Source organism: Aegilops tauschii, chromosome 3 (genome assembly GCF_002575655.3).
Source record: "Aegilops tauschii subsp. strangulata cultivar AL8/78 chromosome 3, Aet v6.0, whole genome shotgun sequence".
Lineage (NCBI taxonomy): Eukaryota > Viridiplantae > Streptophyta > Magnoliopsida > Poales > Poaceae > Aegilops > Aegilops tauschii.
This window is the reverse complement of record NC_053037.3, coordinates 557,587,135-557,602,015: the sequence shown is the minus strand read 5'-3', so window position 1 is coordinate 557,602,015 and position 14,881 is coordinate 557,587,135. Positions and strand designations below refer to the sequence as shown.

Genomic DNA, 14,881 nt, shown 5'->3' with positions numbered 1-14,881 from the left:
CCTCCCTGACGGCGGAAGGAAGTACTTTGCGTACATCCGTGCCGTCCGTCTCGAGCTCGCTCGCCGCCAGGCCCTGCCCTCCCGCAACCAGTCGGCTGCCGCCGAACCCGGAGCAGGTGCGGTGTCGAAGGTCCTCATCGTCATAGGTATCCCCATGATCTCCTCTCGGCTCCTCCCTCTGATAGTGGTGGTTTAGCTAGCTCATCCAGTTGTTTGGTTTTGGCCTTTTGGGGGCAGCCATGCAGGCAGAGATGCTCCCACTCGTCCACCGGTTCCAGCTCCTCGAGGTGCCCACCGGCGAATCCATGTAAGTCTTCCTAGCCGCCCTTCCTAGCCGCCCTTCTGTTCGACGACTCTGAATTCGAATCCTTTTGTAACGCGCACCCGGCAGATTTCCAAAAGGCGCCCCATGGGCGAGATACTGTGGCAACTACAAAGGCCTCCACATTGACCTTGTATGGCCTGGAAAAGATCCCGCTCTCGGTAAGTCATACCTCACAAGGAAGTACATCAGAGTAGATCAGTTTGAATGGCCAATTTCTCTGAAGCACAGGTGCGATTTTGTTCTGAGATAACTCCCCGCGACTAAATTCATTTCTTACTTCTCTCAGGAGTTGACAGTGTCGGTACATTATCAGCAGCTCTTGTGACACACGCTTCTATACAGTTCTTGAAGCCAGACCTTATTATCAATGCTGGTACTGCTAGTGGCTTCAAGGTAGTTTTCGACAATATTAAATGTTTGATGCTAGTACGAACGTAACAGTCCGTGTACCAGAGTTTTTCTGATCTTTGCCGTATTGTGTTTTAGGCCAAAGGAGCAGGCGTTGGAGATGTCTTCTTGAAATCAGACGTTGTGTTCCATGATAGAAGAATACCGATTCCTGTGAGTATTATCTAACATTTCTAGTCTATGTGTTGTACTAGCAATCTCTACCTTAAATATTTCAAAACAGGCCGAGGCCTGGATGTCAGAGCCAAATTACATGAAAGTTAGTTTGGAGCAATGACCGCACCAAAGATGCAACAGAACAACCAAATTCAAAACGTAGTCCATGTGTTAAGCGGCAATGTCTATGTATTCTTGAGTAGCGCCCATTCTTATACAGTAGTATTACGCCGATCCTTGGATTTTCTTAATACTTGGCACATACACGTGGACATCAACACTTAACATTTAACTTGTTTTACCAAACGAATAATACAATTCAATCCATTATTCTGATTGCTTATAGAGTTGCAGCGTGCATTACTCGCTCATGCTTATCGTCAGTTAGATCATCCTTTTTGTTTGTATATTATTTATACATTGTTTGTCTTCTGTTCTTTGTTCAAACTTGACTCATATTACTATATGCTCTTCATTTTTATCTAGGTCTTAGGCCTGTACGGAAATGGAGCCCGGAAGACATTTGTGAACTCAATTTGAAGGTAAGCCATAGGGTTTCCTAATTGCCGCCGAACTGCTGGAATAATATCAATTTTCTAGGCTGTGCTTGAAGCCTTAAAGATATTTGCATTTCATGCTATTTCCTTTTACTCAGTTCCATTTGTTAAATGAGCTCGCACCTCCCCTGTTTCAGGTTGGGAAGCTTTCAACCGGCGATTCTCGAGATATGTCTCCGCACGATGTGTTAGAAATACTGAGTAATGGTGCTACATTAAAGGATATGGAGGTTTGTTTACTTCTACTCAAATCATTCTATTTACGGTGAAAGCAAAATAGTATGCAAATGGAGATCTGTGACCCTAGACTCATCTCCTGGGATTTTGGAAGAATACATCATGTACTGTAGCCTGTAGGAGTAATTGTGGATAGCTGCTTTTAGAAAAGCAGTTGTTCGCTGGTGCATTTTAGTTCCTTTGTTCGTCGGTACTTGACTCTCAGTTAAATAGACCAAGAGTAAGACTTGTTTGTGCACATTTGCATTCGGTGTGGAGCAGACAACTCTGTTCCTGTGTACCCACTACTTCATTGCATTTTTGTTTTTACATGCTAAGGAATAAGAAATAAGAATGTAGTCTTGTATTTTGTAGACCTCAAGCTGTTTCTTTTTTCTGTTTGTATACTAGGGAGCGGCGGTGGCACATGTTGCTGATATGTTTTCAACACCTGCAATCTTTGTCAAAGCTGTGACTGAAATTGTCGATGGAGAGAAGCCAAGGGCAGAGGAGTTTCTTCAAAACTTGACTGCTGCTACGAAGGCCCTGGACCAAGCTGTGGCCGAAGTGGTCAATTTCGTCTGTGGCAAATGCTTATCTGATCTTTGATCTCCTTTTTGTTGGCAAGATCCATGTGACCCTGCTTCAGTGCACTACTCTGCATATGTTATATGTCATCTGCTTAAACGTGTTTACGAGATCCATGTGACTCTTACTGCATTCCTTGTGCACACAGTTTCTGGCAAGTACAGGCAGGCACTGCACCTCAGCACAATCTCCCATGCCAAACTCCTCTCGCGTGACCGCCACGGCTCCGACGGTCGGGTCGATGCCGTCCGGCGGGCACCGGGATGCGGCCTAATAGCAGGCGCTCAGACCAGACGTGGAAGGCTGAACGGAGGACAGTGGCGCAAGTTGGGATACGATATCCCTCAAAATCAGACGCAGACACGCAGTGACTCTAATCAAACACAATAATGCAAAAATGTATGCACCCCTTTCTCCTCCAGTGCAGCCTTGCCACTGAAGGATCCAGTGTAGCATACTGAACTTGTTGAGGTTTATTTCACATAAGAGAAACTATCATGTACCACTGAAGTTTGTACCATATATTTCACAAATTAGTTAATTTTGAGACAACAAAGCTACATGTCGGTCCTTAGAGCTCCAATTACTCTGTTCCTTATTGCAGTGCAAAATATAACAACAATATCGAAAATCAAAACCACCGACTGCACATGTCGGTCAGCATACACGATTTAACAATCATTTATTGTTGGGGTAATAAACTACGGACTATCGGCACTGTGAACTTAAGAAGACAATGGTCGAAGGATGTGTGTGTGTGTGTGTGTGTGTGTGTTTGGCGTTGGGTCTAGCTACTTGGCGTGATGGATCCTGAACATTTCAAGCAGGGCCTCCCTATTTCCCGCAGTGGCCTCATACGCCTCGATGAGCTCGCTCCCCGTGAAGTCCCTATACTTAGGACGATGGTTGGTCTCTCCATTCACCATCACCGGCGCCGGACCAATCCTGGAGCCCATATTCGGCCTGATAAGCGTTGCCACCGACATCCTCGCCTTGGCCGAGTTGGTCACCACCCGGTGCTCCACGCTTGTGAGCACCCCGTCGGTCACCATCTACATAAAAACATGTAGAATTAGCTACCATATACTACTACTCTCTTCTTCCACAGGATAGGTGGTGTGATGCGATGCGACCTCACCTCCAGCTGAAGCCCAAAGTTGACAACAAACGCGTTGTGCATGGGTTGGACACCGATCCAGCGTCCCTTGTGCTTCACCTGTAAACCACTGACGTCGCCCTGTGACAGGACCGTGAGGATGTAGCGGTCCGAATGCGGCCGGATGCCCAGCGTGAGGCTCGGGTCGGGGCATCGCGGGTAGTAGTTCACGTTCATCATCGTCTCCCCGCCGGTGAGGTCGCCCTCGAAGAATCGACTGTCCAAGCCGAGCCCCTCCGCGATGAGTCGCAGGAGCCTTTGTGCCAGCTCTTGCACTGCCACGGCGTACTTGGCAAGACGCTCCCTGCGTGGCCGGGTTGCAACCCATGAACAATGTCGCTATAGCTAGGTGTGAGAATAAGAGGAATATCAACACGAATGTACTCTTACCGAAATGTTTCTGGCTGTGATGGCCAATGGTGCATCAGCTTGTCGACCGGGTAGCACCGGAGCTTGAGACAGTCGCGCCAGTAGCGGATGTCGTTGGTGTCAGTGTGGGACGTGACGGAGCCGGAGAAGACCCGGCAATGCTTGTTGTGCTCGTTGGAGTAGTGCTTGAGTTTTGCCTCCGCCGGCATCCTGAAGAACTCTGCCGCCGCTTCCCGGAAGCCCTGGATCACGTCTTCCCCCACACCGTGGTTCACCGCCTGCAACACCCCATGCATGCAATGCAAGAACTGGTCAGGATTCAGGAATGCAAATTACATGCATGGCAATGAAGCGAACAAGGCAACGTGCCTGGAAGAAGCCAAACTCCTTGCCGGCCTCCATTATCTCGCCAATGACCTGTCGCCGGCCATCTCCAAGAGCTCCTTGGAGGTCGATGACGGGGAGAGCGACTGAGAGGTCGCCTTGTAGCTCGTGGTTGCAAGGGCGTTTCTCCGGCGGCAACACGTACTTGTCCGGCAGGGACTTTGGCGACGGGAAGTCGCAGATGAGCTTCATTATCTCACTTTTCTTGTTGGCTTCGACTTCTGTAGTGTATACTACTTTTCTGTCTGTATTGTACTACTACTCTATCACATGCACTTATACTAGTTTGAGAAGGCTTACCTATTTTTTTTCCTTTTTGATTGAGAAGGCACTAGACTAGAGAAGGGGCCTTGTTCCTCTGCATCTCTTCTTCGACATGGAGAAGAGGAAGAAATAAATAGTTATACATTTGGGTAATGTTATTCAATGAAAGTTCACTGGGAGAGGATGGCAAAATGAACATTTTCACGGCAATTATATTGTGCAGTGCATGACAATTTCTCGAAGCGAACATGGCAATTTTTACAGCAAGTCCTTAATTTTGTCGGAAATTGCATCTGTTTCTAAAGAAATTGCCACCGTCCCATATTGTGAAAGAGTAACCGTGGATGTGTATCTGAATACGAGAAACCTGCAACTACACTTTATTTTGATACAATTGCACTTATGGTTTTGCGGTTATTGTTTTAATTGTGTGATTGAATCTTATCGACGGGGCACAAATAGTGATTGAAACTCCAAAAAGTTTCACTCAATCTTAGTTCAAAACCGCGACTTGGATCGGAGGGAGTAGCCATTGTGGTATAGCTGTTCAGCTAACACTGTACTTACTTAAATTATCCATTTTCCTTCCGTAGCATGAATGTGATAGCCTTTCCCCCCGGCATTGTTATTCAGTCACGGCTGACGCGTGAGGGAGCGAGTGGCAACCTACTGCGTCACGTGGCTACCTCATACGGACAAGAAATGAAAGAGTAATGGTGCTCTAGATCGACTCATTTCGGTCAAGATCGTATGTGCCTTTGATAACAAGGAGCGCGCATGCCGATTTGGAATCTGGCGCTGCAGCCAGGGCATCAGTTCAGTAAATAATAGTGTTAGGCAACAAGCATATCATATGTCTGCAAGATGCAACCACTCTGACCATTATGCCTATGTATGCCCCCACTATGCCTATCCGGGGAATATATAGTGCCAAGTTGACAACCCAGTAAATAAATCCGGCTATTCCAGACTTGATCAACCACTCTGATCATATATATAGTGTCAAGTTGACAACCCAGTATTACCTTTTTCTGGGTTTATTGCTCCCTTCTTATTTCGTGCCTAATTTTGATCGTCGATTTGACTAAAAAGATATATAAATTGTATGTCATAAAATTGTACTGTTAGCTAGATTCATATTCAAAAGAGGTTTTCAATGATACTATTTTTGTAATATATACCTTATTTTTTGGAATTAAATCAAAGGTCGGAATTTTACCCAAAATAGAAAGAGACTAATAAACCCGGACGAAGATAGTAAATAATAGTCCAAGAATGGTCAGCAAAGAAACAGTAAGTTGAGTACTACTAACATCGAGGAGTTTGAGACCATCCTGTCGTGAACAACATTGAAGAATTTCTTCGAGTTTTGTTAGGGTTTGTGTCCTGCTGAGAAAGATGAGACGGGGGCGGCTCTCCGAAGATGAAATAAGGTTCTATCCGCCTAGCCTCCCTCTCGGTGGTGCGTCTAGCATCGTTGGTGGGCGTATGGAGGTGTGTCTCCGGTGGATCTGTCCTTGGTGGATTTGCTCGGATCTTATCGTAGTTCATCTATGTTCGTGTGTCTTCAGGTCAGATCCTTCCGATCTACGCTACTCTTCAACGGCGGCAGTTGCTGTTCCAGTGCGCTCGTCCTATGGGCCCTTAGCACGACGAATTTTCGACTGCCTATTACAACAAGCTTTGCCCGGCTACGGCAAAGGAGGGGCCACTAGTAGAAAACAGGGCTTTGGTTCAGCCAGAAAAGAGCATTAATCCCGGTTGCACTACGGACCGAGACTAATGTGAGCATTAGTCCCGGTTCGAGCGGCTAGGGCATCGTACAGGCATTATTCCCGGTTCAAATGGGACATTTAGTCCCGGTTGGTGCCACGAACCGGGACTAAAGGGTGCGATGCCCATTAGTACCGGTTCGTGGCACCAACCGGTACTAAAGGTTAGACCTTTAGTCCCGGTTCGAGCCACCAACCGGTACTAATGGGGTTTGAGGCATTAGTACCGGTTCATGGCACGAACCGGTACTAAAGGTCCCATTTTCAAACACCCCCCCCCCCCCCCCCCCCCCCCGCCCGTGGATCGCCTTTTCAGTTTTATAAAAAGCAAAAGAAAATGATAAAAACTTCAAAAATTAAAATCCTTCCAGATGTAGTTATGTTACTACATGTACTAGTTATGAAAATTTTAAAACTTAAATTTGGACATGTTTTGCAAAAAGTGTAGGGAAAATGTAAAACGGCTATAACTTTTGCATACGATGTCAGAAAAAATGTATAATATATCAAAATGTTCAGCACGAAAAAAAAAGTTATGCTCAAATTTCTGTTTGTTTTTTGAATTTTTGTTAAATCTGGTCAAACTACTTATTCAAGAAGTATTAGTGTTACTAAATGATTATTCAAGAATATTAGTGTTACTAAATAATTATTTCAGTTTTTTTGAATTTTGGTCAAATCTGGTCAAACTGTGGTCAAACAATGGTCAACTAATTATTCAAGAAATATTAGTGTTACTAAATAATTATTTCAGTTTTTTGAATTTTGGTCAAATCTGGTCAAACTGTGGTCAAACCGTGGTCAAACTACTTATTCAAGAAATATTAGTGTTACTAAATAATTATTGTTTTTTAGAACAATAGTTTCAAACTCAAACAGTGAAATGTGTGACTTCATGCTCAAGCTAAATTCCTGAGGGTTAATAGGATTGATATCTTACTATTGTTAGGAAAACAACAAGTGCAGACTTGGAAACGAGGGAGAATAGAACCCGAAAGTTAAGCGTGCTCAGGCTGGAGTAGTGAGAGGATGGGTGACCGTCCGGGAAGTTAGATGATTTGGAATGATGAGGGGTGATTAGAGATTAGAGGTTAAAAAAATTCAGAAATTTGAAAATAAAAAAAATTCAAAAAAAATCATAAAATTTCCTTTAGGCCCGGTTGGTGTTACCAACCGGGACTAAAGGCCCTTTTTCTACTAGTGGGTGATGACAGCGGCACGCTTTCGGCTCGCTTTGGTGCTTGTAGTCGTCGCTAGGTGGTCTAGGATCTGGATGTAATTTTTATTATTTCCGGTGTTCGCTGTATTAACATGATTAGATGAATAGATTGAAAGTTTTTCAAAAAACTAACAAATGTTTCGTATCCGACAAAAGAAAATACAATATTTATCTATCTCTTGTTCTTCGTGCGATCGCCCCAAGTTTTTAAATATTAAAATTCTTGGAACGTGAGTATGATAAACGTGGAGAACCAGAGATCAGTCAGATCTTGTTCGTGTTCGTGTTCAGCTTTAACTGAAATACATATTTTAGTTTTTTTTGGGGTGAACATATTTTAGTTTGAACGGCCCATCCAGAAGCCTCCTCCGCCTCTCGGGCCATGATAGGCACTAGAGTTGATGCGTTCCTCCATCTGATTTTTTTTCTTAAAAGGGTCAAAAGGCAGGAGGTAGAACTTAGCAATCCAGCCTACTCACCCGACTCGGTCCACCCGTATGCGAGGTTTGGGTCTCCTACAAGACGTGGTAGGCAGGCAATCTGCTACTATGTGTTTTTCATCCCACTTCCCATTGGAGTGTACATATATTAGATATGGGATCTATTTCATCAACATCCAAAGCACAGCAAAACCCCACGAAAGCAAACAATATGGGTGGAGGTTACCCTGGAAAGACAGGAAGGATAAAAGTGTAAAATCACTTGTTTGAAACATCTAAAAAATAGAAATGGGGCTCTCGTGGAAATATTTGGAAGTATAAACAAAAGCAAAAATAAATAAATAAAAGAGAAAGTAGTGAAGTCTCACGCGAAGGCATGCGCGAGATGGGCTGGCCCAGACACGCAGGAGGCCACCTCAGTTAATTTTTTGAATCATTACATAACAGAGTTGGATCAGGTTCCAAAACCTGTGTTGCGCCAGAAAGATGGACCGGGGATCCGACAGAATTCTGCCCAGCGCTGGTTGGCCTCGGCGGAGGGCGAGGTGAAGATCAATGTAGATGGCGTCGTGGCATGCAATATACGCGGTGGTGTTGTAGCAGCTGTGTGCCGTGATCATATGGGTACGTATCTTGGATCCTCAGCTATGCTTTACCGTGGGGTCACTGACCCAACTATGTTGGAAACATATGCATGCAGGGAAGCGTTGGCACTGGCGGATGATCTACTAGTGCAGAGATTGAAGGTGGCGTCCGATTGCCTGGGAGTGGTGAATGATATAAACAAGGGAACGGGAGGTTCTCATGTGGCCATAGTACATGAAATAATGAATCATAGTGGCAGTTTTGCTTTTTGCTCGTTTGTTCATGAGCCACGGTACCATAACTTCAAGGCTCACAATCTCGCCAAATTTGCTTGTAATCTGAGTTTAGGTAGACATGTGTGGCTAGGTAACCCCCATGATCCACTGCGGGTACCTATGAACATTCTTGATTAAAAAAGTGGCGAGTTTCTAAAAAAAGTTAGTTTTTTGAAGTTAATATTTGCATTCTTTTTTTTACTTTACTTTATAGTTCCAAGTATTCTACATAAATGTATTACATAAAAATTGATAAAACATTTTAGAAAATGTAAACCAAGCATTTGAAAAAAAATTAAATTTGAATAGAGAAGATGTTTCTCATCTATACAAAAAAATATACAATGTTTCTGAAAAAAGTTTATTATGTATTTAAAAAAACTGTTAATCAAGCATTTGAATTTATTAAATTAAGTATTTGAAAAATATTAATCAAGCTTTTGAAATATGTGAAATGTGTATAGACAAAATCATGACCATGTATTAGAAAAATGTTAAACAACTATAGGAAAAATATTAACCAAACATTTGAAAAATATTTAATATGTAAAAAAATATTGGCCGTCTATTAAAAACGTTATATTGTATTTGGAAAATGTTAGTAAAGAATTTTTAAAATGTTAAATATATATAGGAAAAATTGTGACCATGCATTAAAAAAGTTAATCAAGCATTTGAAAAGTGTCACTAATTTATTTTAAAAATATTCAATGTTTGTATAAAATGTTCCTTATTTATAAAATAAAGGTAGAAGTGTGTTAAAAATTAAAAATTTAAACATAAATATTAAAAAAATTGATCGTTTATCAAAAAATTGTTAATCATATATTTTTTATGAAGAAAGTTCCTCATATATACCGAAAATGTAGAAAATGTGTGAAAATGTAGTCATCGAACACAAATATTAAAAATGGTTAATCATTTATTTAAAAAATGTTAAAAGTGTAAAAAAAATCGTTATGTATGGAAAAAATTTAGAAAGCATATTAAAAAAAATGAAAAACATAATTTTTAATAAATATTGTCGTGTGTAACAAATGTTAATTATATATTCAAAAATCTTTAAGATTATTAAAAAAATGTTCCTGGCATATACCAAAAATATACAATGTGAATTAGAAAAGTAGCTATTATATTTTGCATGTTAATCATGTATTCGAAAAATATTAAGCATGTATGAAAATTGTTCCTGATCTATAAGTAAAATGTACAAGAGTGTATGAAAAATACAGACATGTGTTGAAGAAAAGCAGTGCAAACCAAACGGAGGAAATAAACACCTAAAAACAGAAAATACAAAAAAAAACGTGAAAATATATGAGGAAACAAATCAAAACCAAAGACAAATGAAGAACTGACGAGAAATAAGAAAGAAACCTAAGAAAATAAAATAAATACAAAAGGAGTGAAAAAACAAAAAACAAAGAGAAAAAACCGACAAAAACAGTGAAAAGGAAAAAAACCAAGTGGAAAAGAACAAAAACATTAGAAAAAAACAAGAAAGCCGGTGAATAAATAAAAAACCGAAAAGTACAACAAAAATAGAAACCAACAGTGAAACCCGAAGAACAAACCCACACCAAAAGGCCGAGAAAACCACGAACGAAAACTAGCAAACTCGAACAAAGTACAACAAACGAAAATAAACAGTCGTAAACGGGCTGGCCCAGTTGTTATAGCGCGAGGACAAAGGTTCAGAGGACACCGAAGGAGCAAAATCAGTAACGAATGGGTACCCCTCACAAAGGTCACTCCCACCTTCCCAAATTACGACGAGTGACACATTTGGAGTTTTCCTTTTCTTCTAGGTTTGTTTATTCAAAATATTTTATCTCTTGCATTCAAATCGTGAGAAGTTTTCACCTATGGACTTTTCACGTCAAGGTCCTAGTAATTAGATCCCATGTTAGTAGGTTTCGACAAAAAAAATCTCGAAAAATGGGTAAAGAAAATCCAAGGCAGAAGCACGACTTTTCTCCATTTTTTCCCCTTTCGAGAGGCACTGTCCCTCTGGCGGGAGCAAATATGTGCCATGGCGTGAAGCAAATACGTGCCTCTCGCAGAAGAAAAAACCCGTGTTTTTTCCTTCTCCATGAGATACAGTTGTGCCTCATGTAGAAACAAACTTGTGCCTCCACGAGAAGCAAATTCATGCCTCTGGCAAAAAAAATGCACTTTTTCCTTTCTAAGAGGCACAGCTCTGTCTCTCGCGAATGAAAATTTGTGCCTCCACGAAGAAGCAAATCAGTGCCTCTTGCGGAAGAGAAAAATGAGTTTTTTTCTCTTTCGGAGAGGCACAATTGTTGTCCACCCGTTGTTCTCCTACGCGCCAAGGGCAGAGTATGTGTTGAGTCAGTCAGGCATGTAGTTTTGTTCATGCTTCAACATTGATTGAGATGCAGCCTTGGCTTCTGTGTCCTACCTCTTTATCATTCATGGCTTGAGACCGATAAGGGGGTTTGTGTGTAGCTGTAGTCATGGTGGGTGTGTTGTGCTGCTAGACATTGTATCAGTCATTTATAGAGAAAAAAAAGGTATAGCTAAATCTCAGTTGAATGAGATTTAACTAAGGCTTAGTTAAGTGACACAACAATTAAAATGAAATACAAATAAAATTAAACTTTTTATGGACAAATCTTCATTTAAGATCTCACGATTATAACATCTATCGGCGGTCGACTGAAATTTAGCAATTCCGTTAAGAAAATTGTAAAGTGGCAAATCTGACGATATATGTCACATTTATTACTGACCGACGACTCCGAAAAGTCCAGGTCGTCCACCGAGAATTTTCTTCGGATGCCCGCCGTGACTACGATGCAAATCCGCTCATCGCTGTGCTTCACAAGCTACTGCTGCACGTTAAGCTTAGCGGTCAAGCTCCAGCCAGTCTCGCATAGCTAACTGATCCACCCATCCATCCATCAATTCCTCCATGGCCGCCACGGCAGCAAGCAACGCAGGTTCGTCGTCTCCACGCACCAGCTTCGTCGCGGACTCCCTGATCCTCCCCACGCGCAACGGTCAGATCTTCGCGTCCGCCTTCGCGCTCGTCTACGCCCACACCTTCGTCTCCCTCTCCGTCGCCCTCCTCTACGCCCACCCCCTCGCCGCCGCCGTCCTCGTCCACGTCGGCGTGCTGGCCAGGGAGGACGAGGGCTACGACTTCTACGCGGCGGAAAGCGACGAGGAGATCCGGGGACACGCCACGAAGCTGCTCCTCCTCTACCTCGCGTACCTCGCCAGCCAGATCGCCACGCGGGTCGCCGTCGCGCTCGCCGCCTCCGCGACGTGCGCCGGCGACCGGCGCCCGTGCTCGCTGGCCGAGCTCGTCGCCGCGGGCAGGATCCGCGGCACCTTGGCCACCGCCGCCGTCGTCGCCGTCCTCCAGCTCGCGTCGTCCGCGGCCCTCCTCGCGGCGTCCCTCGCGTCCTGGTGCTGGTGGACGAGCGGTGCTGCTGCCGGGTCGGGCAGGGCCGCCGCCGTGGCATCTTTTGTGTCAGGCTACGTGCTGTTCCTCCTCCTCCTCGTCCTCCTCTCGCACATCTTCCTCGCCGCGGTCTTCCAAGTGGCGATCGCCGCGTCGGCGGCAGATGAAGGTTACGGCGAAGGCGGAACGCGCGCTGCTCTCCGGCGGGCGTGGCGGCTCATGGCCGCGAGGGCGATGAGGAAGGAGGCCGCCGTGATGGTGCTCGTGGCGAGCCTCCTGCCGGTTGTCATCTACCCGGTGTACGCGTTTGCCGTCTACTGTTTGCAGAGCGGCGTCTTCGGTGTCGTCCATGGATATCTTCTCCCGTCCGCCGGCGTGCAGCTCTACTCCACTGTGGCCGCCGCGGTGTTCTATCACCGGTGCACGGAGCATCATTATTATGAATCTGTTATGCCACTGACGATGAAACAAGCTAGCTAAGCTAAATCCTTTGTGATGTGAATATGTATGATACTCATTTGGATACAGAAAAACGAGACTGGTTGAGTGTTTGGTACGGTGTAAGTTGATCGACATGAGTGCCAATTTGGGCTGCACGCAACTCTTCCGTGTCTACAGTGCTAAATGATTTTTAAAAGTTCTTACAAAGTCTTCTTTTTTACTTTTTTGAAACAACTCCACTAAAGAAACTGAGTTTAGTACTACATCGAAACATGGAGACAGAAAGTAAAGTGAATAAACAATAGAGTGCAACATCATGGCTAACATTGCAGCATCTCTGACATAGTCGGAGCCTCGGAGGTTCATCACTCAGCAAAATGGCACACTCAGATTGCCTACGCAGAAGACTAGAGAAAACAGGGCATGCAAAACGAAACTTCAGAGTCACGACCAAACGCGAGCAAGCCGATGCACCACCGGGTACAACAATCATCCAACAACACGATGCCCAAGTGGTGCCCATCCTTTCGCCTGGTCAAACACCCCAGCCACCACCGCCGTGAGTCTTCTGGCTCCTCGCCAGAGAGCCGCCGGCACATTTTCCTTCTGCAAGCCGGAACAATCATCAATATGCCGACATATTCAATGAATGACACTAGTAGCAATATCATTCGGGCACTCTTTCTGAAACCACGTTTTGTTGTGTCTTCTGGATAGCCCATATAACATTAGCTATCCCCACAGCAATTGGCTTCCTTCTGTTTCTAGGAAAACTTTAGATCATTGCCAAGCACTGACCCAAGCTAGCATGGGTTGATGCAACTTTAAAAGTGCAGTATACAGTCCCTCAGATGAACCTAGCTACTGAACACCCGAAAAATAGATGGTCACTAGATTCATCCTGGAACTTTTTTCTCCAACCCACCCACAATTTAGCAGGATATCTCTAGTTCAGATGCTTAAGAACCAGCCATGAGAAAACAATAATCATGGGTGAGATCTCAACCTTCCAAAGGAAACGACAACCATCAAAGGGCGAGTGTGAATAATGTTGTTGATACAAGGATATAACAATAAATCTTTAGTTGGGTTAGGCATATAAATGAGTATATCTTTGCCTTCTCAGAGGGAGAAATCTGACACAAGATCCTTCAAAGAAACTCATATTTCTAGGAAAACACCCCACATAGCTCTTCTAAAACTCAAACACTGACAAGCACTCATGATTACCTTATCAACCATAGTGTTCACGGAGAAAGTAAGTGCATATAATCTACTAAACCTAGTAGCCAAGGATTGATCTCCAATCCAAAGATCCTCCTAGATTTTAGTAGACTTATCATCATGGACTTCTTTTCTACAAAAAGGTGTTGAACAGATGTCCATTAAGGCATTTCGAAATTGGGACTTGCGATAAAAATTGTTGGCTTGTGACACGGTCTGCTTTTTGAGATATTTCTTAAAGAGCAATTCTCGACAAATCCAATTTTCTATGACCATTTTCCAAGAAGGGATATGTTTCATAAACTCAAGGTTTACAACCCTTTAGTTAATCCATAAAAAGATAGCATGTAGATAGGTTTCTTACTAAGAGAGGAGCAAGGTCAGCCTACCTCAAATGAGAAGTAGCTTCCCTTGTCAAAATTGAAGTTTCTTCTTTATGCCATCCTCAATAGGTTTCCAATCTTTATATAAGATCCTAACACTACTAATAGGAATGCCTGGATATTTAAAGTTTTTTAACAAAATCTGTAAAGCAATAAGCCTCACTTTTGTGAAAGTTTGTTTAACCCCTATGAGTTGTTCAAATAGACATAATTTTTGTTAAAAATCACTAGCATTCTCCTCCCGTTCCTTGATGAGAAACAGCGTATGATCTGCATATTGCATGATATCATGTCCATTTTCCTGAAGGTCAGAGGCTAAACCTCTAATGAACCCAACCCCCCTGCCCCTTATGAACCAAATAAGCAAGTGTATCCACTCCAATATTAAATAGAAGGCGTGATAAGGGACCACCTTGCATCATACCTTTATAAGTTGTGAAGTAAGGTCCAAGCTCATTGTTTACTTTGACACAAACTTTACCATTCACCATAATATTCATGATTAAACTGATACTTTTATCAACAAAACCTTTAAGCTTCATTATTTTATAGAGAAATTTCAGTTAATATTATCATAGGCTTAATTAAAAAAATCTACTTAAAAGAGAACCCCTAATTGTTTCCGAAAATGCAGGTCATGCAAGGTTTCATGTAAAATAAGGACCCCCTCCATAATATTCCTTCCTTTC

At 43.1% G+C, this 14,881-nt stretch overlaps 2 protein-coding genes across 2 annotated transcripts; one reads left to right on the top strand and one right to left on the bottom strand.

The window, feature by feature from the left end:
* Positions 1-239: 239 nt before the first annotated feature.
* Positions 240-2,458, top strand: LOC109764083 (5'-methylthioadenosine nucleosidase-like). The gene is made up of 7 exons (XM_073511111.1): positions 240-307; positions 392-483; positions 612-718; positions 812-886; positions 1,376-1,414; positions 1,563-1,676; positions 2,074-2,458. Exons 1-7 carry the CDS (start codon positions 240-242, stop codon positions 2,269-2,271), a joined length of 693 nt encoding a protein of 230 aa, XP_073367212.1. The 3' UTR covers positions 2,272-2,458.
* A 363-nt stretch (positions 2,459-2,821) lies between these two features.
* On the bottom strand, positions 2,822-4,926 carry LOC109764074 (2'-deoxymugineic-acid 2'-dioxygenase). The gene is made up of 4 exons (XM_020322917.4): positions 4,145-4,926; positions 3,797-4,053; positions 3,389-3,710; positions 2,822-3,302 (listed from the first exon to the last, which is right to left on the bottom strand). Exons 1-4 carry the CDS (start codon positions 4,349-4,351, stop codon positions 3,042-3,044), a joined length of 1,047 nt encoding a protein of 348 aa, XP_020178506.1. The 5' UTR covers positions 4,352-4,926; the 3' UTR covers positions 2,822-3,041.
* Positions 4,927-14,881: the final 9,955 nt, after the last annotated feature.